This window comes from Dendrobates tinctorius, unplaced genomic scaffold (genome assembly GCF_039654945.1).
Source record: "Dendrobates tinctorius isolate UK_male_01 unplaced genomic scaffold, ASM3965494v1 ptg000216l, whole genome shotgun sequence".
Taxonomy (NCBI): Eukaryota; Metazoa; Chordata; class Amphibia; order Anura; family Dendrobatidae; genus Dendrobates; species Dendrobates tinctorius.
Genome location: NW_027361883.1, coordinates 5355160 through 5380565, shown reverse-complemented (window position 1 = coordinate 5380565; position 25406 = coordinate 5355160). Strand labels below are relative to the sequence as shown.

At 43.1% G+C, this 25406-nt stretch overlaps 1 protein-coding gene across 2 annotated transcripts in view; it reads left to right on the top strand.

The window, feature by feature from the left end:
- SIGLEC1 (sialic acid binding Ig like lectin 1) overlaps positions 1 to 17392 on the top strand; it is a 147406-nt gene extending 130014 nt beyond the window's left edge. Inside the window, exons 18-22 of one of the 2 annotated variants that reach the window (XM_073555089.1) lie at positions 1849 to 2097; positions 2396 to 2698; positions 13191 to 13287; positions 16353 to 16422; positions 16898 to 17392. In XM_073555089.1, coding sequence (XP_073411190.1) covers positions 1849 to 2097; positions 2396 to 2698; positions 13191 to 13287; positions 16353 to 16422; positions 16898 to 16903 — 725 coding nt within the window. In that variant the 3' untranslated portion in view covers positions 16904 to 17392. Of the gene's footprint in view, positions 1 to 1848; positions 2098 to 2395; positions 2699 to 13190; positions 13288 to 16352; positions 16423 to 16866 lie in introns of both variants that reach the window. The other variant, XM_073555088.1, reaches the window with a different exon arrangement.
- Positions 17393 to 25406: the final 8014 nt, after the last annotated feature.

Below are 25406 nucleotides of genomic sequence, written 5' to 3'. Positions count from 1 at the left end.
ACTATAATACTGCTCCCTATGTACAAGAATATAACTACTATAATATTGCTCCTATGTACAAGAATATAACTACTATAATACTGCCCCTATGTATAAGAATATAACTACTATAATACTGCTCCCTATGTACAAGAATATAACTACTATAATACTGCTCCCTATGTACAAGAATAGAACTACTATAATACTGCTCCTATGTACAAGAATATAACTACTGTAATATTGCGCCTATGAACAAGAATATAACTACTATAATACTGCTCCTATGTACAAGAATATAACTACTATAATACTGCCCCTATGTACAAGAATATAACTACTATAATATTGCGCCTATGAACAAGAATATAACTACTATAATACTGCCCCTATGTACAAGAATATAACTACTATAATACTGCCCCTATGTACAAGAATATAACTACTATAATATTGCGCCTATGAACAAGAATATAACTACTATAATATTGCGCCTATGAACAAGAATATAACTACTATAATACTGCCCCTATGTACAAGAATATAACTACTATAATACTGCCCCTATGTACAAGAATATAACTACTATAATATTGCGCCTATGAACAAGAATATAACTACTATAATACTGTCCCTATGTACAAGAATATAACTACTATAATACTGCCCCTATGTACAAGAATATAACTACTATAATACTGCTCCTATGTACAAGAATATAACTACTATAATACTGCGCCTATGAACAAGAATATAACTACTATAATACTGCTCCTATGTACAAGAATATAACTACTATAATACTGCCCCTATGTACAAGAATATAACTACTATAATATTGCTCCTATGTACAAGAATATAACTACTATAATACTGCCCCTATGTACAAGAATATAACTACTATAATACTGCTCCCTATGTACAAGAATATAACTACTATAATATTGCTCCTATGTACAAGAATATAACTACTATAATACTGCCCCTATGTATAAGAATATAACTACTATAATACTGCTCCCTATGTACAAGAATATAACTACTATAATACTGCTCCTATGTACAAGAATATAACTACTATAATACTGCCCCTATGTACAAGAATATAACTACTATAATATTGCTCCTATGTACAAGAATATAACTACTATAATACTGCTCCCTATGTACAAGAATATAACTACTATAATACTTCTCCCTATGTATAAGAATATAACTACTATAATACTGCCCCCTATGTACAAGAATATAACTACTATAATACTGCCCCTATGTACAAGAATATAACTACTATAATATTGCTCCTATGTACAATAATATAACTACTATAATACTGCCCACTATGTACAAGAATATAACTACTATAATACTGCCCCTATGTACAAGAATATAACTACTATAATACTGCCCCTATGTACAAGAATATAACTACTATATTACTGCTCCTATGTACAAGAATATAACTACTATAATACTGCCCTTATGTACAAGAATATAACTACTATAATACTGCCTCTATGTACAAGAATATAACTACTATAATATTGCTCCTATGTACAAGAATATAACTGCTATAATACTGCTCCTATATACAAGAATATAACTACTATAATACTGCCCCCTATGTACAATAATAAAACTACTATAATACTGCTCCTATGTACAAGGATATTTCTACTGTAATACTGCTCCCTATGTACAAGAATATAACTACTATAATACTGCATGTTGTGTTCTTCAAGCTATGATCAGGAACATTTGTGTTTGTAAATGGAATTAGTAAGGAATGTTTTTTGCCTTTATTGATTCCTGTGACTTGCTGATAGGTTTTCTGGTTTTATACTGTATGGATTTTTTCTGTCTGTATAGGTGCGCGGCTGCTGGTGGTGCCATCAGAGGAGATCTATGAAGGTCACTCTGTGAATCTTACATGTGAGGTTCCCTGGATGAAGAACATGACCTTTACCTGGTACAAGAATAATAAGTGGTTTCATGAAGGTTCAGACAAGACTTATGCACTGGTCAATGTGTCCAGCTCAGAAACTGGATCCTACCACTGCCTAGCGAATCACTGGACGGGAAATAGAGTCTCTCCGTTTGTTGGGATAAGTGTCCTATGTAAGACTTAACTCTTTATTTTTTTCTTATCAGAACGTACCATAGACACTATAGGCAGCCAACAGCCCAAAATTCAATTAGATTCTCTAATAAATTTTCTCAGAGTCAAAAAATAATCAAAGAAGTGTCCAAGGAAAACGTCAAATTCTCAAAATTGACCAACCAGCGTTGTCGAGTGATTGAGGTTGTGGTGTAGATTTCACCAGTCAATTGTCTCAATTCCTAATCCTCAGAATTGCAATATGCCGGGTTTGGCAATTTCTACTAGAAACATGTTATATATTTTCTTACTTTTCAGATGGCCCCAAGAATCTGGTGACGTCGTCCTTCTTAGAAATACATGAAAGAAGTCGAGTGATCATATTGTGCCATGTGGACAGCCACCCGCCTTCCACCATTGAGGTCTACAAGAACCATTTTCTCCTGGGCAGTTCTGCTTTAAAACAGGCTGACCAAGGCCAGAAGTACTGGACTTCAACATTGTATAACTATCTACGGCTGGAGATACGAGACGTCACAGCAGAGGATTGTGGGACTTATATCTGCACAGCCAACAACATATTGGGAACAATAAGTTCATCCATAGACATCGATAATACAGGTCGGTTCTTTTACTTTTTGCTCTTCATATCATGTGAACTATTAAAGGTTTACACCCATCATTAAAAGTTTTCACCTATGCACAGGAGAGTTAATAACTTTGTAATTGGTGGTGGTCTGAGAAATGTGACCCTCCCCGATTCCCAAAATGGGATTACGAAATGCTCCATTGTCAAAGGGACTGCTAGAAAAAGTCAAGGTCAATACTTGGCCAACCATCCACCATTCCGTTCCAGCATCACATTTCAAAGTCCCGTTCTTGGGATCAGCGGGGGTCCCAGCAGTCAGACTGTGACTGATCATGAAGAACTGCCCACCCTGTGAATATTTTGTAATATATAATTTTGAGAATAGCCCTTCAATTTGTTTACGTTTAGGCTAGGTCATCAGATTAATTGGGTTCTAAATCTTAAAAAATAAAAATCTCACGTAAGCCTAATCTTGCTTCTACAAAAGTGATATTGCTCTTTTGTCAAAAAATGGCCTCCAGAAAGTACTACACACCATGAACATGAAAAGTCGCTGCAGGCCAGGAATTTTCCACTTCCACAGTTTAGAATTGATATCAGGTTACTGAGTTTTTCATTTTCGGCAAACGAGTCTTCTATAGTCTTGTGATCAGTAATTGCATATTTTCCACTTCTACTCTCTAGTGGGTGTTCTGCCCATTTATGTGCAGCAAGTTAATTCATAGTGTAGTGCCAGTAATAACCATTAGATGTCATTAGGTACCCATTTATCCTGTTTCTGGATAAAGGAGCATTTATCTTTAAGCAGCGTGTTATGATTAGAACTGCCCCCTCAGTTTTCCGGGCAAGAAGGCTTGCATTTTCCTCCGGACCTTTGAGTCTTACACACGTGTTCCTGGCTCTCTCCCTACAAATCACTGCTCCTGAACAGTGGATTCTGGTGAGGGTCAAATGTACCTGTGTGTTTATGTAAGAATCTGTATATGCAGCTGTGGCGCCCCTGAGGGTTCAGTTGCCACAGAGGTACTGCACCTCCTCCTGAGGTGTGGTACCCCGCCATCCAGGGGCTCCTAACCACGCTCCAACACTCGAATCCCACACAACACGGTAGTTCAGCAAAGCCACATTGCGGCTCCCTGCTTGGAGTGTAGCAGAGCACCTTTGGTGGCTCCCTGCTTGGAACACGAAACATGCTGGTAGGCGGGTGGAGTTTAGAATACATAAAAGAGTGGGAAGGTTTAGAATTCCAGTCAGTCAGTCAGTTCGAAGTCAGTGAGTGGGGAGAGAAGATCCCTGGGAGAGGGATGGAGGAAGGAGGTGTTGCAGCAGATCTCAGTGACCTGGGTCTGCTGGCACAGGAAAAGAAAGAATCATAGAATCATAGAATCATAGAATCATAGAGTTGGAAGGGACCTCTTGGGCCATCTGGTCCAACCCCCTGCTCAAAGCAGGATTCGCTAAATCATCCCAGTCAGATGTCTGTCCAGCCTCTGTTTGAAGACTTCCATTGAAGGAGAACTCACCACTTCTCGTGGCAGCCTGTTCCACTCATTGATCACTCTAACTGTCAAAAAGTTTTTTCTAATATCTAATCTGTGTCTCTTCCCATTCAGTTTCATCCCATTGCTTCTAGTCTTTCCTTGTGCAAATGAGAATAAAGTTGATCCTTCTACAATGTGACAGCCCTTTAGATATTTGTAGACAGCTATTAAGTCTCCTCTCAGTCTTCTCTTTTGCAAACTAAACATTCCCAAATCCTGCAACCTTTCCTCATAAGACAGGGTTTGCAGACCGGTCACCATTCTGGTCGCTCTTTTCTGAACTTGCTCCAGTTTGTTGATGTCTTTTTTAAAATGTGGTGCCCAAAACTGGACACAATATTCCAGATGAGGTCTGACCAAAGAGGAGTAGAGGGAAATAATGACTTCACGTGATCTAGACTGTATGCTTCTGTTAATACATCCTAGAATTGCATTTGCCTTTTTTGCTGCTGCATCACACTGTTGACTCATATTCAGTCTGTGATCTATTAGTATACCCAAGTCTTTTTCACATGTGCTGTCACTTAGCCCTAGTCCTCCCATTCTATATATGCTTTTTTCATTTTTATTGCCCAGATGTAGTACTTTGCATTTCTCCCTGTTAAAAACCATTCTGTTAGTTGCTGCCCACTTCTCCAGTTTATTTAAATCTTTTTGAATCCTCTCTCTCTCTTCTCTAGTATTAGCTATCCCTCCTAGCTTTGTGTCATCAGCAAATTTAATCAGTTTACCCTCAATTCCTTCATCTAAATCGTTGATAAAGATGTTGAACAATACAGGGCCCAGGACAGAGCCCTGTGGTACCCCACTTGAGACATTCTTCCAACTGGATGTGCAGCCATTTACGACCACTCTTTGGGTCCGATCACTAAGCCAGTTATGAATCCACCTAACAGTTGCCTTGTCCATTCCATACTTAGTCATTTTTTCAATAAGGATTGTATGAGAGACTTTGTCAAATGCTTTGCTGAAGTCAAGATATACTATATCTACAGCATTTCCTTCATCCACCCAATCAGTGATACCGTCATAGAAGGAAATTAAGTTAGTCTGACATGACTTATTAGTTAGAAACCCATGCTGACTCTGTTTAATCACTTCATTCTTATCCAGGTATTGACATACATGTTGTTTAATAATTTGTTCAAAGATCTTTCCTGGTATAGAAGTCAGACTCACCGGCCTATAGTTGCCTGGGTCCACCTTCTTCCCCTTTTTGAAGATAGGAACAACATTTGCTCTTCTCCAGTCTTCTGGCACTTCTCCTGTTCTCCAAGAATTTTCAAAGATTATGGAGAGGGGTTCAAAAATTTCTTCTGCTATCTCCTTCAGTACTCTGGGGTGTAATTCATCTGGACCTGGAGACTTGAATTCATTTAGGTTAGCTAAGTGTTTCCTCACTATCTTTCTGTTTATAGATATCCTGGATTCTTCTATTCCCTTAATAGGACAGTGAATAACAGTTGATGTTGCATTTCCTTTCTGAGAGAAAACAGATGCAAAATAGGAATTTAAAAGTTCAGCCTTCTCAACATCCTGTCTTACCATTTCATCATTTTCATCCTGTAAAAATCCTATAGCATCTTTGACTTTTCTTTTACTTTTGACATATCCCCAAAATCCTTTATTATTGCTTTTGACATCTCTTGCAAGCCTCAGTTCATTTTCAGCTTTGGATAATCTGATTTGTGCCCTGCAGGTTCTGCAGACAGCATTATATTCTTCTTTAGATATGCCTCCCTCTTTCCATTTTATAAACATTTTTTTCTTCCTTTTTAGCATGTGCTTAAGTTCTGTGTTCATCCATCCTGGTTTCCTTAAATGCTTCCTATTCTTCCCTCTTTTCGGAATTGTTAACAACTGTGCTTTGAGAATTTCATTTTTCAAGATTTCCCATCCTTCCTGGACATTTTTGTCTTTAAGGATATCCAGCCATTGAAAGAGAAGGACATTGAACAGAAACCTGATCTTCCATAACAAGGAAAGACTAGTACGGAATGCAGGCGTAAAAGGGAAGAGAGGACGTTGGTTAGAGGAAGAACCCTGCCTAGAAGTTCTAAGTGCAAGGCCGGGGCCCGGTCCCCGAGGTTGTGTGGACACTAATGGTTCTGCAGCAGACACCGGTGGAGTAGTGGGCTGTAAATGCACTACTCCCATCTAAGACTTGGGGGCACAACAGCAACATTGATAGTGAGCCAGGATTAAGGAGAAGGAGTCCCCGAAGCAGGCTACAGCTGTATGCCGTACAAGTATAGTTCTTGGGAACATCTGTCAGGAGGCACGCCAGTGTAACTCAGTACTAGGAGATCTTCACACTTAAAGGCGCTATAGAGGAGACGTTCAGAAAGGTACATGTTGGCGAAGTGTTGGAAGGGAGCGTCCTATCTTACCTGGAGGTCGACTGGGTCCCTGACCCGGAGGACACAGCACGGAGGCAGGCACCTGTGTGTTCTACAGACTGTGAGTAAAGTTTTGGAACTACAAGCCCTGGTGTCCTCCATTCATTCCCGCGCCAACACACCTGGTACCGCTGCATCTGGGTACCAGCTTCTACACTGCCTGGGCCTCTCAGCTACCCCTCCATCTACACTGCCCTGGGACTCCACCTGTGGGGAGCTTCACCATCTTGGCTGCAACACACCATCAGTCCCAGTGGATCTGCATGCAGCGTCGGCTTAACATCTTCCTTGCCGAACACCACAGGTGGCGTCACGATCTATTCATCAATTCTATTTCATTGTTCTTTCACCCCCTTTTTGCCATGGAGCCCAAGGGCCACGGATCGGATCACAGCTTCCGTGACAACTGCCATTGAGATCAACGGACCCGGTGCCGAGTACCCCGATAGCCCTGGCCGGGCACTCAATTCTGGCGTCACGAACAGGATGACGAGACCCGATGCTATCGAGTTCTGTGTGCCTAAGATTTGTTGGTCTTAAAACTTTTGAGAATGTGCAGAAGACCCAATTTGATAGACTGGGAAATGAATACTAAAAATGGGCAACAGTCTGGAGAAGAAGGGCGTGATCATATGGGTGGTCCTAATAAAAGAGTGCGGACTGTCCTGGGCCTCCCCTGTCTAAACTTCTATGCGAGAGCAACTTGGCCCACCCCCGAGGGGTTCGTGTACTGGCTTGGTATGGAGAAGTTGGAAAAAGACGCCGCCCCCAGAGGGAGGAGCGGAAGCCAGTGGCGGGAAAAGAGCCGAGACAGGGAGAAGAACGCCAGATGGAAGAAGAGGGAAGGAAGCCTGTGGAGCGCGGGGAGGTTGAGCTGGATCTCCCCGGTGCCATGGCTGAAGGCTCGGACCCTGCTTCTAGGCTGAATCGACGGCAGCTGGAGGAGGAGATTGCACGGCTGACCCAATGTTTGCGACTGAGGCAGGAGGTCTTGTGGAGGCTGAACTGGCAGCATGCACGGGAGGGGCCTACACCTGCGGTAACCGCCGCTGCTGCACCAGAGCTTCCCCAGACAGATTCCACGGAGCCTGCAGCCGCCATCATACCACCGGCAGCATCCGGAGCACCTTCGCTGCCGCCACAGGAGGAATTGTATGAGGCCCCGAGAGCCGAAGTGGAGGAAGAGGAGCTCCCGCCCGGACCTGACGCGGCTGCGCAGGTCCCACCAGAGGCCCCCGTGGGCCCGGAGCCACCATTCGCTCCACCGCGGCCTGCTGCCACCGGCCAGCTCCCACCGGCACCGGAGCAGAACCCACACCGCCAGGAGGCTCCGGGTATGTTTGATGTCCCTGCACCTGGGAAGGCCTTGGGGTGTACCGCGGTCGCAGCGGCTGGCCAGGTCGTGTTAGATCTGGTCTGGGACTGGGATACCAACCCCCGGGGGGGGAACTCCAGAACCCCTGACAGTGGCGCCGCGGTAAAAAACTAGTTTGGATCGGTCTCGGGAGGAACGGGAGGACGAGGAGAACTGGGCTAGCTGCCAAGCGACTATCCGGCAACTGGCAGCCAAACACCGAGACAGAGAGCAGCGGAGGTTAGCTGTATTAGGCCCTGATTTGGACCGGAAGGAGCAGGTTCGTGCCGGTCACTACGGTCCCAGGGACGTGTCAGGTTGGGGCCACGTCCTGAATGTAAATCCTGAGAGGGGGTTCAGCTTTATCCATGACCCTAGCCGAACCTCCGATCTGGTTTTTCAACCAGAGAGATGTAGAACCTCACTTGAGAAAAGGGCACCCTGCCAGAAACCTAAGCCCGGGAGATTATGTGACCTTCACTAGACACGAAGGACTGAGGGGATGGTATGCAATGAACGTTAGACGGATCCCGGAGGATCTCATAAAGACCTACAGGCAGCGGCCACCTGCTACCTCTGCAGCAACAGTTATTGAGAAGACTGTGTTTGTACCTACCCCTATGTGCAACGTAACTTCAGTGCCAGTCCCCCAGCCAAAAGTACGGAAAGCCGCAAGTTTCACCCCACTGGAGGAAGAATACCTGAGGACTGCCAATGCGTTTCTCTCATCTGGTAGCAGTTCCAGTCCAGAATCCCCAGGAGGGGCCAATCACAAGTCAAGATGCCTCTTCACTTTAGCTCTCGTCACCCAGGAGGGTATTTGTGCAGTTGTGCTTTGTTTCCTATTTTTGTACCAGTTTTCTATTTTTTGGCTATCATGCTTTAGTTCTGTTTTTTCCAGTATTGCCCAGTTGTATTGGCAGCCTTCACATTTGAACTGTGGAGATCATGAACGCTGAATGGTCCAGAACTGTTATTGTACATAGTTTGCACCTCTTTAGGTGCTCTCTCTTGGTTTTACATAGGACTCTCTTCGTAAAAGAAGACCTACCTCGTTATAGGGATATTTCCAAACACGATGGCCAGACCAGCGTCTACTTTTGCACTTAATGATAATGCTTAATGTTATTTCCTGAATAGAAACTAGAAAGTATTAGTATATGATGAAAATCCTGATGACAGATTTTATGGAAGTATCTTGAGAAAAAGACATAGTGAATGTTTACAGAACTTTGAATAAAGATGTTGAGGATGTGAATATAGAATCGAAAAGTACAGGTGACAAACCAGGTATCCACGGTTGTCATCCTACGTCTAGAAGAGACAGTAGAAAGAGGAAAATGTGAACGATAGTGGAAAGGAGATGTGTTGCTAGCAAATGTGAATTGATATTGAGTTTGCTTATATAGCACTTTTAAATTAGGTAGCATAATTTAAAATTTAGACAGTTAATTTGTTTGTAACATTCAAGAAACCGTGCCTCCTATATGAGGAAGTTTAGTATAAGACATGTTTATTCAGCATTACAAAATTTTGTATGTTCCTGTATTGTTAACTCTGTTTAACTTGCAGCCCGCGGACGTGCTGTGTTTAACGGGGGGGGAGTGTGGCGTTCCTGAGGGTTCAGTTGCCACAGAGGTACTGCACCTCCTCCTGAGGTGTGGTACCCCACCATCCAGGTGAGTTGGAGGCTCCTAACCACGCTCCAACACTCGCATCCCACACAACACTGTAGTTCAGCAAAGCCACATTGCGGCTCCCGGCTTGGAGTGTAGCAGAGCACCTTTGGTGGCTCCCTGCTTGGAACACGAAGTGTGCTGGGAGGCGGGTGGAGTTTAGAATACATATAAGAATGGGAAGGTTTAGAATTTCAGTCAGTCAGTCAGTTCAAAGTCAGTGAGTGGGGAGAGAAGATCCCTGGGAGAGGGATGGAGGAAGGAGGTGTTGCAGCAGATCTCAGTGACCTGGGTCTGCTGGCACGGGAAAGGAAAGAAAGAGAAGGACATTGAACAGAAACCTGATCTTCCTTAAGAAGGAAAGACTAGTACGGAACGAAGGAGTAAAAGGGAACAGAGGACGTTGGTTAGAGGAAGGACCCTGCCTAGAAGTTCTAAGCGCAAGGCCTGGGCCCGGTCCCCGAGGTTGTATGGACACTAATGGTTCTGCAGCAGACATCGGTGGAGTAGTGGGCTGTAAATGCACTACTCCCATCTAAGACTTGGGGGCACAACAGCAACATTGATAGTGAGCCAGGATTCAGGAGGAGTCCCCGAAGCAGGCTACAGCTGTCTGCCGTACAAGTATAGTTCTTGGGAACATCTGTCAGGAGGAACTCCAGTGTAACTCAGTACTAGGAGATCTTCACACTTAAAGGCGCTATAGAGGAGACGTTCAGAAAGGCACATGTTGGTGGAGTGCTGGAAGGGAGCGTCCTATCTTATCTGGAGGTCGACTGGGTCCCTGACCCGGAGGACACAGCACGGAGGCAGGCACCTGTGTGTACTACAGACTGTGAGTAAAGCTTTGGAACTACAAGACCTGGTGTCCTCCATTCATTCCTGCGCCAACACACCTGGTACCGCTGCATCTGGGTACCAGCTTCTACACTGCCTGCGCCTCTCAGCTACCCCTCCACCTACACTGCCCTGGGACTACAGCTCCACCTGTGGGGAGCTTCACCATCTTGGCTGCAACACACTACCAGTCCCAGAGGATCTGCATGCAGCATCGGCTTAACATCTCCCTTGCCGAACACCACAGATGGCGTCACAAACTATTCATCAATTCTATTTCATTGTTCTTTCACCCCCTTTTTGCCATGGAGCCCCAAGGCCACGGACCGGGTCACAGCTTCCATGACAACTCCCATTGAGATCAACGGGCCCGGTGCCGAGTACCCCGATAGCCCTGGCCGGGCGCTCCACAGCCACCGTGTAATATACTGTGTAGTGAGGTATATTGCGCAATGTATCCTGCAGCTTAATTATAATGCTCTTTGCACTGCATCATTCCTGTATAAGAGTAGTACAGTGCTGGCAACATGCACTTTGCCATGATAACTGTATCTTTGTGTTGTGCTGTGTTCTGTGCTATCTCTGTAATGTCCCTGTTATTCATGTTATTGCATCCTGTATCATGCTGCTTTTTGTAATGTGCCAGTATTGATATAAGCTGATTATTTCTTTGTTGTTTTTACCCGTTATCGTCCATTATATTGCCCATATCATCACTATTGTCCACCGTCATCGTTCACTTTTACCAAGTTCACATCATCCCCTCAATAAATATAGACTTAAGAATCCATACAGTCTGTTTACTGGGAAGTGGACGAGGGTTTAGCTGTATGCTGAAATCCACACAGCACCATACGTGGAGGAAGGCAGAACAATGGGAGTGGTGGAACCACTGCGCCATGATCTGAGGAGAGCCCAGAGAGGCATGAATAGGTGAGCACCTGACTGTTCACTAGAGCCCCTATTGGTGGAGCTAGGCTTGGCTCCCGATGGACACCAGGTGCTAAACCAGGACATAACTCAGACGCACGGCAGCTGACCTCAAGGGACATATAGCTGCAATGGCCAGGTAGGAGAAAACAGCTGATACAGGCAGGCATGGCAGGAACACAGGAACCACAGATGCTGACAGGTACAGCTGGTATACACATAGGTATTGGCAGGTGCAGACTGGCACAGCTGGTTTACAGATAGGCACTGGCAGGTGCATGCCGACACAGCTAGTATTCAGGTATGTACTGGCAGGTGCAAGCTGGTACAGCTGGTATACAGATGGGCACTGGCAGGTGCAAGCTGGCACAGCTGGTATACAGATAGATACTGGCAGGTGTCGGCTGTTATACAGATAGACACTGGCAGGTGCAGGCTTGTATGGATGGTATTCAGATAGGAACTGGCAGGTACGCTGGAAGACACAAGTAATGAAAAATTGGATTGAGGCAAGTACAAGCGGGTACGGTCAGGTTTGGGCAGACAATAGCGGATACTGACAGGTACTAAGAAACTGAGGACCTGAGAACTAGCAAGTGTGCTGGGAACAAACTAACCACATTGCTCAGGCACCTTCATTCTGGTGGATGTGCCTTAAATAAAAGGTGTCCCCCTGCCATTAGCTGGGGAGCCATTAGGACAGCACAAGGGGTCCTTTTAGGAAGGAGGGAGGTCACTCCCTAAGCACATCGCCTGGGGATCTGCCCTTACAGACACTTTGGGTCCTGTTGCGCAGCGCGAGTCCTGGAGATTCTGAAGAGCAGTTACGTCAGTAACGTTTGCGAGTGCAACACATCACAGTAATGACATCGCATCAGGCTGGCTGATTAAAAAAGCAGCCAGGAGTGCAGGTAGGAAGCGGTTTATAATCTAATCCAGTGGCCATGGAATACTGAACTGGCCCCTGGCACCAGAGATTTATTTTGTTCATTTTATTGCTCGGTTCTATAACGTTTTATCTTTATAGTTTGCTTGAAAATCAAGCATTAATATTTTTAAGTAGGTTAAAAGATTAAAAAAATAACAAGGGGTTTTAGTTTTTATTTCATGCAACTGTAGGAGTTAGTTTACACAAGCAGCTAATAGTTTACACAGGATGAGAATCGTGCCTGAAACCATAGGACAGCGATCATTAAATCGTAACATGGAGCATCGTGCACAGGGTTCACACCGACAGTCGGAAGTGTAAATGACTTCCATGTTCAAGTCCCATCAGTGATACTAATTGTTTTGAATACATCAATTCGTAAAGTAGTGCACAAACATTCCTGTTGATATGGTACAAAGAAAATGTAGTCGAATTAGCAAAGCAAAATAATTTTTCAGCAATGACAAATCTATACTAGATCCAATGCTCCAACTGGTACTGAATTATTTATTGCCTTAGAACAAGCTCCACCCTATTTAGGATTTTAATTTCCCCTCCTCCTGTTTGCTGGTCTAATTGTTCAACAAGCGAACAATCTCCTCCTCCGATTACACAATTTTCAAAATTTGAGCAAAACTTTTTTCACACGGGTAAAGGATTAAATGCACGATGAACAAGTGTCTTCGGAACCATCTTTCAGCTGCTCAACCCAATCAGATTACATGATTACCGTGAGCGGGGGTTCGTAACTGCTAGAATCTTGTACACTATCGGCTGGTGGTACATACAGCTTTAGTCTTCCTCCTTCACAGACCTCCCAGTCTCAAACTAATGCTGCGCTCCACTTCTCTTCCCGCAGACAGAGAGTCTTCGACCTACAAGGTCGTTTTCTGGCTGGCCTTTATCTGTATTCTCTTCCTGGTCTTCAGTATGGTTGCACTTCACTTCAGGAAGCGGTAGGTGACCTTGTATTGTTTATTTCATTTCTATTCTTAACTTTGTTGGAACTTTGCATTATGAAATCTTCTTAAAGGGAATCTTTATGAAATTAATACTTTTAATAAGGATCACGTGACTTTAGGCAGGTCATACAGTGTCCCTCAAAAAGTTCTTACATTTCCTTTGTGTTAGCCTAGCATGAAGTGCTGAGTTTCCTTGCAGCGCTCCCACAGGGGAAATTAAGTATTACATAGTGCAAATGCAAATTGATGTGTTGCTTTTGTGATGCCGGACAGGAGAGGTCCTCTGGTCCTTCCAGTAACCACTCAGCACTTAGGTCATGAGTTGGAGATCCAAACACCTCCCACCCCTATATTAACTCTATTTTGCATTCTTTCCAAGGTTATTGATTAAATTAGCAGGAAAAGAAAGCAAGACGTCCTAAGGTCATGTATTAGACATGATGGAAGAATGTTTGTCGCTGTGTTGTGTGTTTGTATCAAGTTTGCTGTTTTTATTTTGTTTGGGTCTTCTTTTGTCTTATTTTGTTTTTCCACATTGAGCTTGCAGAGTATAGTAAAATGACAATAGAAAAAGACAGAAAAGGACTGAATGGTCGCCCAGAAAGCAAAATTTGTTGAAAATTAATAAAAAATTAAATTAGAAAAAGAATTAGATCAAAATGCTAAAAAATCATAAAGAAGATTAAAAAGACTACAGTGGGGTTGCACCTCAAGTTACTGGCACAGAACCATCTTGAGTGATGAGACCAGCATCTCCCTTTGCACCTCCTACTGCACTGGATTTTCCTAAGCTCTGCCCTTGTTGAGCCCTCACCTTTTCCCTTTACCAAGCCGACTATTCGGCCTATGAGACCTGGCCACTGTTTTACTTCAGCTATCCATGTTGGTGCACATCAAGGGAAGCAGAAACGATGTGACTTTAGAGAACAAGCATGATTTGCTATGTTCTGCAAAACTTTCACGTTTGGTCAAGCGAGCAGCAACAACTTGCCAAAAGTCTCAGAAACCTCCAGCCATAAGTGTTCAGCAAAGAAGCCAACAATTGAATGGAAGCAGTGACCATACTAGTGGCACTTGCGGGGAAAAAATGAGGCCTAGAAAAGTCTGGAGGACAATGACCATACTTGTGGCACTGATGGGGGGGGGAAATCAGACCTAGAAAAGTTTGGAGGGCATTGTGCTCATCATCTTTCCCAGTTCAAGTAGCCATTGCCACTCAGGACTGTGATGGTCCTGGCTTCAGTTCTCCTTCTGTTGTTAGTATTAGATTGCCTAGCCCTTCTTGATGACAATGGTCCTGTCTCCATCCTTAAAGGACACTCCAGCCTTACCACCTTGCCTGAATATTGGGGTTTATCCTTGTGTTGCCCCTTATTCCTCGTTGCTATTCGCCTATCACCTTGACTTCAGTATTATTTTTTTCTGGATTCTACACCTGATTCTAATCTGTGACTGTTACTGAAGAGCTGAACTTGGCAATGCAAACCTTCCAAGTGAATGTTAAAGGGTGTGTGAAAACGGGGGGGTCGGCGGGCACCCAAGTCTGCTAGCCGAAACCGCATGGACCAGGGATCGTCCCGCCTAACGCCCGCTCTCCTGATAACGTGGGCATAATGCTACTCAGACAATGCAAAATGAGGGTAAAATAGTGTAGCAATGTTTTATTCAACCACGAAAGACAGATAAACATAGAACAGTCCCAGCAAAATACCCAAGATGGTGCACATTAGAGTCTCACCCTTCCACTCACTCACCGGGATAATGGCAGATGTTATGTCAAAGCTCACAGGGTGGCTACCCCACCTGTGATACACACAGAGAGGAGGTAACGACAAGCATAGAGATGACAGTCCATAGAGTCCATACAAGGTCCAAAGCCAGTTGACATGAGAGTCACCACCTGGCTTATCCGAACATCTCCATGGAACCAGGCGACCAAACCTGGCATTCTCCAAACGTATTCATGGTTCAGCGATGGTCAATGGAGCAGATCTGTATCCTTTCAACCAGAGCCGAAAACCCCTAGGTAGTTTCCTATAGAATGATAGATCCATGTCCATTGAGATTGTGCCATGATGAACTGTTGCAGTCCTGTCTCTCGTCCGATGGGTGTTTTGTAGAATGTGTCACTCTCTCTCCTCTGAGTCGTTTTATACCCCAGACATGTAACCTATTTTTAGATTTACCCTTCAGTCCACCTTCACAGATAAGGGAAACAATGGTGATGAGATCAAGTAGCATTACTTGACCATTCAATCTATGTGCAGAGTCTTTCCCTCTGCTTTCGAAGTCAACAAACTGGCTCCATAATACAATGCTTAATTAGCATATCAGCAAACATCACTAGTCAAAGATAAGTGCACACTATGTTGTATGAAATATCAGCTTGCAAGTCAATCTTCCAGGCTTACACAAGCAAAAGTCTGTTTTCTTGACCAACCAGAAATCAACACTTAAATCTGAAAGCTAACATACAGATAAAAAGTCCTTTCTTCTTAGTTTGCTAAGCATAGTCTTCTGGGTAATTAAGATATAATCTGGTTTCTTCACAAAGGGGTTGTTTTTCTTATGATATTGATGACCTACGTTCTTAGCAGAGGTCATAATTATTGGTTAGTGCAAAGTTCGGCAGCTTTCACTCCCACCAATGACCGGAGCCAGAACGGCCGAGCTCTGTACATCATCTAGTGGCCATTCATGGTACTGCAGACTAACACCAATCTAATGTAAGAGAACTTGAGCTTCAGTACCCAGAAATGGCCAATACACAGTAGATGGAGCTGTGATGCTTAGCTCTTCTCACTTTGTACATCTTGCCGGTGCCGGAGTTGAAAGTCCCCATGACCTTATATCCGTGCCACAAAGACAATGCAGCAGTGCCCAAACATTGGGAGGATTCTAAGGAATAGACCAGATATGTCAGCTACACAGCTGCTGAATAACTCACCACTGACTGTCACAATACTGTGATTAACATGTCGTTCATCTCTATCGTCCGCCTTATATCTGACTTCAGAAGATTTTATCTCTGACACATAAGTGGGCTTTATAATCTGCAGGATTAAAGAGAAGTGCATGCGGACTCCCGACCAAGAACCGATAGAGATGGACAAAAAGGAACCGGCACAGGTCAGGAGAAGTTAAGTCTTACAATGAAATATTTGGTGTGCACAATGCTCAACATGGTTGTACCTGGTGTTGTGGATGCAGCTTTTGGAACCAAATACTGTCTACGGCAGACATAACCACAGTGCCCCATGACAAGAGTATCCACAGGTCCCCTTATCATGCTGACAGCTACACTGTCCCTATAACAATGTGCTCATAGCAGTGTCAGTGATACTATAACATGGTCCCAATAACAGTAACATCTACACTGCCCCTATGACAGTGCCCCCATGACAGTGTCAGTCAATCTGCCCCATAACATGGTCCCCATAACATACTTATCTCAGATCGACAGACCTATTCTTGTAAAAAAAAACCCACTGAGTTCTGTTAAGCTGTGTGTGATTCATGCCTCTAAAGTCGACTCTGATTTCATATCATTTGATTCTTTTTTTCTATTTCTAGAGTTAATACATTGACTTCTCTGTGTCCTCAGTGCTGACACGAGACGTGGTGAACATGATCCATCAATCCATTTATAAGAAGAAGGTCTGGAAGCTGCAGGACTGACCCCATATAAGATCCGCAATATTCTACTGCTGATTACATACCACCAGACAGATTTTATTTCGGGGGTTTAGGTCTCATCTACTGTAACACCATTCTGCCTAGTATGCTTCTCCCCAGTATACCACGCTCTACACCCTACACCTATATATATTGCACTTGTGCCAAACTCAACTCATTTGAGGAAACATTTTACAATTTTCTCCCTGATGACAAAGGTTCCATCATGCACGAACCAAGGAGGAAAAGTGATTTGTCCGGACATTTTGCAAAGCTTTGCAGTACATAAACCGGCACATGACAACACCTTGGACTCTCTCATTATTCAACAACTTTTATTATATTGCATGTTGCGATAAAGTCTGCTCCATAAGTCACTCCCATCATAATTACTATTTTTAATAAACTTTGCATAAATCTATAATTTGAGGAAATATGTTTTGTAATACATTTGATCAGAAATCTTCTTTCTCCACTGATGAGCCTCTTCTTACCCTCCGCTTTTCTCCTAAACTACTATCCATTCAGAAAACGGCTAAAATCGAGGTTGTTCAAAGCAAAATGGACCATAGTACATAGAGGTAACAAGTTACAGCTGCCAATTTAAGTATTCGGAGAGGGGAGAGATAGAGGAGGGAGGAGCAGAGTATACAAATGGCATACTTTGCTTTTTGGCTGTCTCTCTTTGTTATGACTGACTGTGTATCAGGACCAGGATACCCCAGTAAATGGTTTGATGACGCAAGAGAAGTCTTCTATGAGGCTGAATCAGTAAATATTCTCCCTGATAAATCTATTTTCTCTGGATTATTAGAGGCATATAAGGACAACATCAAATCATGGTGGGAGATGCAATCATTGGATAATTACACTAGGTAAAGTCTAGTCCCTAAGGGACTAATAATTTCAATTATTCCTGCCCCTAGATGTAAGTCTTCATCTCTTTTGTCCAAATGGGAGAAGAATCAATTGGATCCTCTATCCAATTCATGCAAATTTTGTTAGATACAGAGAATTTAGAAAACTTCCAAAAGGCTCCATGAACTCAAAAGAGGGTCACTGAAATTCAAGGCAGACCCTAATTTTGACTTTGATAATGGGGAATCTACAGTACCTTAAAAGCTGTTGTTGAACTTAATCAGTTGATCCTGAAGTATTGGAATGGATAAAAAGGTTTGTCAAGGAAATATCTGACTTCAAGGAGGGACGAGCCTTTCCATCTCTACTCGAAACTTAAGTCCCAACAGCATACGTGTCATCATCTGACCATGAGTCCTTAGATGATGAGTTCAAATCTAAGAGCACACGACCTAGGGACAACTTTAAATCTAGGGGACGAGGTTGAAGGAATTCTTATAAAATAAGGCAGGAGAGTGTGGACCGATCAGGACAAAGATACCACCAAAATACTCAGGCATCTCCCTCTGTGGGATCCTCAATTCAATACATCATCAACTTCAGGACCACACCTGACTAGGCAGCCATCTACCAAGGTAATCATGGCGAATGCCTTGGGTAGGATAGCACATGGTGAAAATCAAATTATTAACTTATCATCATACGTGATTGGAGACGGAGCTGTCAGTGTTGGGTGCTGGTCTATTCTTTGATGAGGTTTGATCCTTTCACATGGGTTGCAGATATTAACCTCTTCTTGAGTAAAGTCAAGTGGAGGAAATTATTGCTAATAACAACAAGACCAAATGCCAGGAACTAGGCATATCACTCGATGATCTTCCCGATGTCATGCTTTTGACTGAACTATCTGGGAAATGAGAGAAGGAATATGATGAGGTATGACCTTTCTCTGATTTAAAACCAAAAAGTAGAAGGCTTCCCCCTCCAAGTGATATGAATAGTACTGATGTTTAATCAAAAAATAGTTACGGAAAAAATGTAAATGATTAACCCTAAACCTGTATCTACTAAACTAAATTTGTCCCGTGTGGAAAAGAGAGCACTTGAGGGTATTAATAAGAACCAGTCTATTGTTATTATACCATCTGATAAGGGGGGGACATAGTTGTCATGGATAATGAGAAATATTTGAATATGTGTTATGATATCTTATGTGACAGTACTACATATGAGATTCTTCGAGAGGATCTAACTCTTGTATATAAGGCTGAATTGCAGAATATCCTTATGAAAACACTTAAGACTAAGGAATGAGTTTGAATTTTTATTTCCAAAATACCCCATGTGATGACACTACGGTTATCCTTAATTATAACAGATGTATTATTCAGTAGGCCCAGGGACATGTCCTATTGTTGTTTTGTTGAATAGCGACTGATTTCCTATTGTATCATCCCCTACAGCTTATTGTTCTGCTATCCTTGAGGGACAAAGGTGCTTGTTAATTGGACAATCAATACTTGTTAATTTGGTGAATGCCTGCTGACTACTTATTATATCAGTCCCTGCAGCTTGTGGTTCTGCATTGAAGGACAAAATATACAGGTTAATTGAACACTCGAACAATGAGAGATGATCTCCTCACATGTCTCCCCAAACCTGTGGATAATGGCCTGAAGATCAGCTCTGAGTATAAAATTGACCTCTCTCCTTCTATAGCGAAACTCTAGAGGACAGCAGCCAAGGCACCTTCACCTCTCCAAACAAACCTATTTCAACACCCTCATCACCTCACTGTCCAATAACCCGAAACGTCTCTTTGACACTTTTAATTCTCTACTCAATCCAAGAGTACAGGCCCCAACCACGGAGCTCCGAGCTGACGATCTGGCCAATTACTTCAAAGAAAAAATTGACCAGATTCGACAGGAAATTATCTCCCAATCACCTCATACCATGCACTGTCCTCCCTCCCCCACTGCATCTAGCTCACTCTCTGATTTTGAACCAGTCACAGAAGAAGAAGTAAGCAGGCTCCTTGCATCTTCTCGCCCAACTACTTGCACCAGTGACCCATTTCCGTCACATCTCCTCCAGTCCCTTTCCCCCTGATGTCACCCCTCACTTAACTAAAATATTTAACCTCTCTCTCTTCTGGTATTTTTCCCTCCTCATTTAAGCATGCCATCATACATCCACTACTTAAAAAACCATCCCTCGACCAAAACTGTGCCACTAACTATAGACCTGTCTCTAATCTTCCCTTCATCTCTAAACTCCTGGAACACCTGGTCCACTCCCGTCTTATCCGCTATCTCTCAGAAAACTCTGTTCTCGACCCTCTCCAATCCGGTTTCCGCTCTTTACACTCCACTGAAACTGCCCTCACTAAAGTCTCTAATGATCTGCTAACAGCTAAATCAAATGGTCATTACTCCATGCTAATTGTCTTGGATATCTCTGCAGCATTCGACTCTGTGGATCATCAGCTCCTCCTCACTATGCTCCATTCCATTGGCCTCAAGGACACCGTTCTCTCCTGGTTCTCCTCCTATCTCTCCGACCGCTCCTTTACTGTATCTTTTGCTGGTTCCTCCTCCTCTCATCTTCCCCTTACTGTTGGGGTTCCTCAAGGATCGGTTCTAGGCCCCTCCTCTTCTCCTTGTACACTGCTCCTATTGGTCAAACAATCAGTAGATTTGGTTTCCAGTACCATCTCTATGCTGATGACACCCAATTATACGCTTCTTCTCCTGACATCACGCCAGCCTTTCTAGAAAACACTGGCGATTGTCTAAACGCTGTGTCTAATATCATGTCCTCACTATATCTGAAACTGAACCTGTCAAAGACTGAACTCCTGGTGTTTCCTCCCTCTACTAATGTACCTATACCCGACATTGCCATTTCTGTGTGTGGTTCCACTATTACTCCCCAGCAACAGGCCTGCTGTCTTGGGGTCATACTTGATTCCGAGCTTTCCTTTGCCCCCCACATTCGATCACTGGCTCGCTCTTGTCATCTGCACCTCAAAAACATTTCTAGAATTTGACCTTTTCTTACTTTTGACTCTGCAAAAACTCTTACTGTTTCTCTTATTCATTCTCGTCTCGACTATTGTAACTCTCTTCTAATCGGTCTCCCTCTTACCAAACTCTCCCCTCTCCAATCTGTCTTGAATGCTGCAGCCAGGATCAAATTCCTCACCAATCGTTACACCGATGCCTCTACCTTGTGCCAGTCATTACACTGGCTACCCATCCACTCCAGAATTCAGTATAAACTTATTACCCTCACCCACAAAGCCCTCCATGGCTCAGCACCACCCTACATCTCCTCCCTTGTTTCAGTATACCACCCTACCCGCGCCTTCCGTTCTGCTGATGACCTGAGGTTAGCATCCTCAATAATCAGAACCTCCCACTCCCGTCTCCAAGACTTTACATGTGCCGCTCCAATTCTTTGTAATGCACTTCCCAGGTCATTACGATTAGTCCCCAATCCCCACAATTTTAAGCGTGCCCCGAAAATGCATTTATTCAGACTGGCCTATCGCCTCAACACATTAACCTAATCTATCCCTGTGTGACACAGCCAAAAGTTTTACCATAACAGGTTCCCCGCATAATGTTCCCACATGCTTTATGCATCCATTAGCCCTCTGTGTCTGTACTGTCACACACTTAACATTATGGCTGGTCCATACAATCAGGGTAACTGTTACCACCCACCTTTCGTGTCTCCCTCTTTCCTCATAGACTGTAAGCTTGTGAGCAGGGCCCTCATTCCTCTTGGTATCTGTTATAATCTACTATATCTGATTATTGTTATGCTGTAATGTCTATTGTCTGTACAAATCCCCTCTGAAATGTAAAGTGCTCCGGAATATGTCGGTGCTATAAAAAAGATAAAATTTATTATTATTATAAGGCACCATGACTCCAAATGGCAGAATATAGATTTGATTCACTGCCCATCACTGAGCCCATGGAGATTTTTGGAGAACTCAATTTGAAACAATTAGGTCACCTGGCCACATACTATGGACTCTTTCAGCTCACTAAGCTTGCTGCTACCTCCTCTCTGTGGGTTCCCACAAAAAGCAGGGGGCCAATGGTTGAGGTAGTTTGGCCCTGGAAGCTCTGAAGTCACAGATGTTCTAATTCCTGGTGAGTCAGCAGAAGGGTGAGACTCTTTTTATGTCCAAGAAGTATCATTTCTCCTTGCAGAGAATGACATGCTAAGCATGTCGAGGTGAGGAGACTTAAAGCCGCAATGCTCCTCTGGGAAATATGCTAATTATGCAAATTGTCTGTTCAGAGAGGAAGAGGACTAGAACTCTAGTGATCCTAAGTCATGTAACTAGGCTCGTTAAAGGGTCAACATTGACTTTTAGGATTGCTACCTCCAATAGGTGGCACTAGAGTTCTAGTCCTCTTCCTCTCTGAAGAGACAATTTGCATAATTAGCATATTTCCCAGAGGAGCTTTGCGGCTTTAAGTCTCCTCACCTCGACATGCTTAGCATCTCAATCTTCGCAAGGAGAAATGATACTTCTTGGATATCGGTCAGACGCCTCTCTCACAGCCAAACCAGATCTCACACTTTGCACTGATGAGGGGCAGTACCCCGAAGCACAGTGTCTGCAAATGGAGATTCTGGCTTGGCTTTTATCCTAAGTCATGTAACTAGGCTCGTTAAAGGGTCAACATTGACTTTTAGGATTGCTACCTCCAATAGGTGGCACTAGAGTTCTAGTCCTCTTTCTCTCTGAAGAGACAATTTGCATAATTAACTCTTTTTATGTACTTGCTGGGACTGTACTATATGTTATTGACTGTTAGTGATCCAATAAAGTATCGCCCCATTGTGTTACCCTCATCCTGTGTTGTTTGAGTAGTATTCTGCCCATGGAGTAGGAGAACAGGCGGCATTCAGTGGGAGAAGCCCTAGTCCATTTGGTGTTTCTAAAAGCAGCCAGGCTGGCGGACAAGAGCACCCAGTGACCCTCATGCCTCTACACACCATGACAACAATGTTCTATGCCCTTCCCAAGACCAATAAGGGTTATGATCCTTTGAAAGGATGTCCTATTTTGTTGGGAATTGATGCTTTATATCAAACTTCAGAACTGAGAGTCCTCAGTGGTTGATATCTTTTAATGGCTAACTGAAAAGATGGTAAATTGCAATTTACAATCTTTTCAGTTAGCCATTAAAAGGTTGATCAACCTCTGAGGACTCTCAATTCTGAATATTTATCTATCTACTGGCTAACACAGTACAAAGATATATATCTTTCCTGTATCAAACTTCAAGCATCTATCTTGACCAACTTTTAAGATCATTCGTGACAACTTTGCCCTCTAACCTAAGAGACATTAGAGATCTCCTCAAGAAATTGGACGGTATTTCGGGAGACACAGAGACTACTCTGGTGTCCATCAACGTTGAATCTCTATATAGCAGCATCCATCACACCTTTCGTCTCTTGGCAGAGGAATACTTGTAGAACACCGGAGGAACACATAATGTATATCACAATAGATTTATTATTAAATTACTTGATTTTGTATTTTTCATCTTTAGCGACAGGTATTACCACCAGCTCAGCGATGGTTAGACTTTTTGCCCCTACTTATAGAATCATAGAATCATAGAATCGTAGAGTTGGAAGGGACCTCCTGGGCCATCTGGTCCAACCCCCTGCTCAAAGCAGGATTCGCTAAATCATGCTAATTCATGCTAATTCATGCTAATTCATTCAATAAATCATGCTAAATCATGCTAATAATCATGCTAATCACGCTAAATTATGCTAATCTGCTCCTGGGCTGGTAGAAGATATAGTGGTCATTCTGGACGAGGATGTCATCTGGGGTCCCAATATTCTATTATGGAGATGATACATTGACGACATCCTCGTCCCGTAGTGAAACATCTAAACTGTAAGGAATTGGCCTCTCCTTTACTCATGAGGAAGGAATTGCTCCAATCTCACAGATTTACAAACTCAAGAAAAAATCCATCAGGAATTACTAGATTGGCTAATAAGTATGCTTTATGCAGTAGATCACCACTATTAGAACCCAAGCAGGAGTATTTTCTAGATTCAGTGACATCTTATAGGAACTTATGATGACCAAGCCAACAAGATTATTGGTGTCCTCAGAAAATACTGGGGCATTTTAAGAATTGAACCAGATATTCGGTTTCTCATCTCCCTAAAACCTAGTGTCACCTTCAGGAGGGAGCGAGCCTTATGGGATCTGCTCTTCCTAAAAAACAGGGACTATGTGGTTGGATAAAAGATCAGTGGAAACATTTACTTGTGGCCCTTGTACTTTTTGTCATCTTATCTGTCCAACAAAAACTTTCTGTGGCGCAGTAACAAATAGGGTTCATGGTTGTAGATTTTTTGCGAATTCTAAGACCTCAGGGTTGGTATGCTTCTGTACCTGCACCTGTCCCATGGACTATGTGGGTAAAAGAAAGTGCAAGCTCCGTGTTCAGATGGGTGAACATTTGGGGGATATTAGACAAAGAAGAGATACCCCTTGCCCAACACTTAAACCAAAAGCATGGTGGGTACATTGGTTGAATTTCCTTTTGTATGACAGAGGTAGTACCCCTCTCAGTAGGGTGATAAGAACGGGTGGATTGTTCAGCAAGAAGCGAGGTGGTCGGAGTCATTTAGTCCAAAGGGAATAAATAAGCAATCAAGCTTTGTTTGCTTTATTTGACTACAATAAATATTTTTCTGGTGTTTATTGATTTTGTTTCGGACTTATTTAGAAGATCCGCCATTGGTGCACAGGTTGGTTTAGATTGCACCATATAAATATCATTGTTGATGATCGGCCATTCGGACGGATTCTTGATTTTTGATGTTATCTTTATTGCATACTCTGTTATGAATGTTTTATTTGATACCTAGCGAACTCAATAAAGCCTTGATATAAGGAGGAGACACAGATTAGATATTAGAAAAAACTTTGACAGTTAGTGATCAATGAGTGGAACAGGCTGCCACGAGAAGTGGTGAGTTCTCCTTCAATGGAAGTCTTCACACAGAGGCTGGACAGACATCTAACTGGGATGATTTAGCGAACCCTGCTTTGAGCAGGGGGTTGGACCAGATGGCCCAGGAGGTCCCTTCCAACTCTACCATTCTATGATTCTAATATAATATGATGTATATAATAATATGATGTAATAGACATTAAATCATATAATCTGATGTTTCATGTCATAGTATATCTTATCTTGCCTGGGATACACAACATATTTAATTATAAATTGTTTAACATGAGATGGGGGCTACTATGGGTCACTGTAACATAACTACTAATAGATAAGGAGATGGAGTTCATGCATATCATGCTCCTGCACTGGTGGCTGGTGGTAGGAGTCGGACAGGAATGGTTTCCTCAAAAAAGAATGCATTGAGTTCTTTGCGGCTGGTGAAGCATGTGTTCATTCCACCATCGAACTGTATATGTGATTCCTGGGAGAGCAGGGAAAGTTACGTTCCCAGCCGGTGGAACACATATGCGCCGTAAGGATACTCCTACCGGCTTT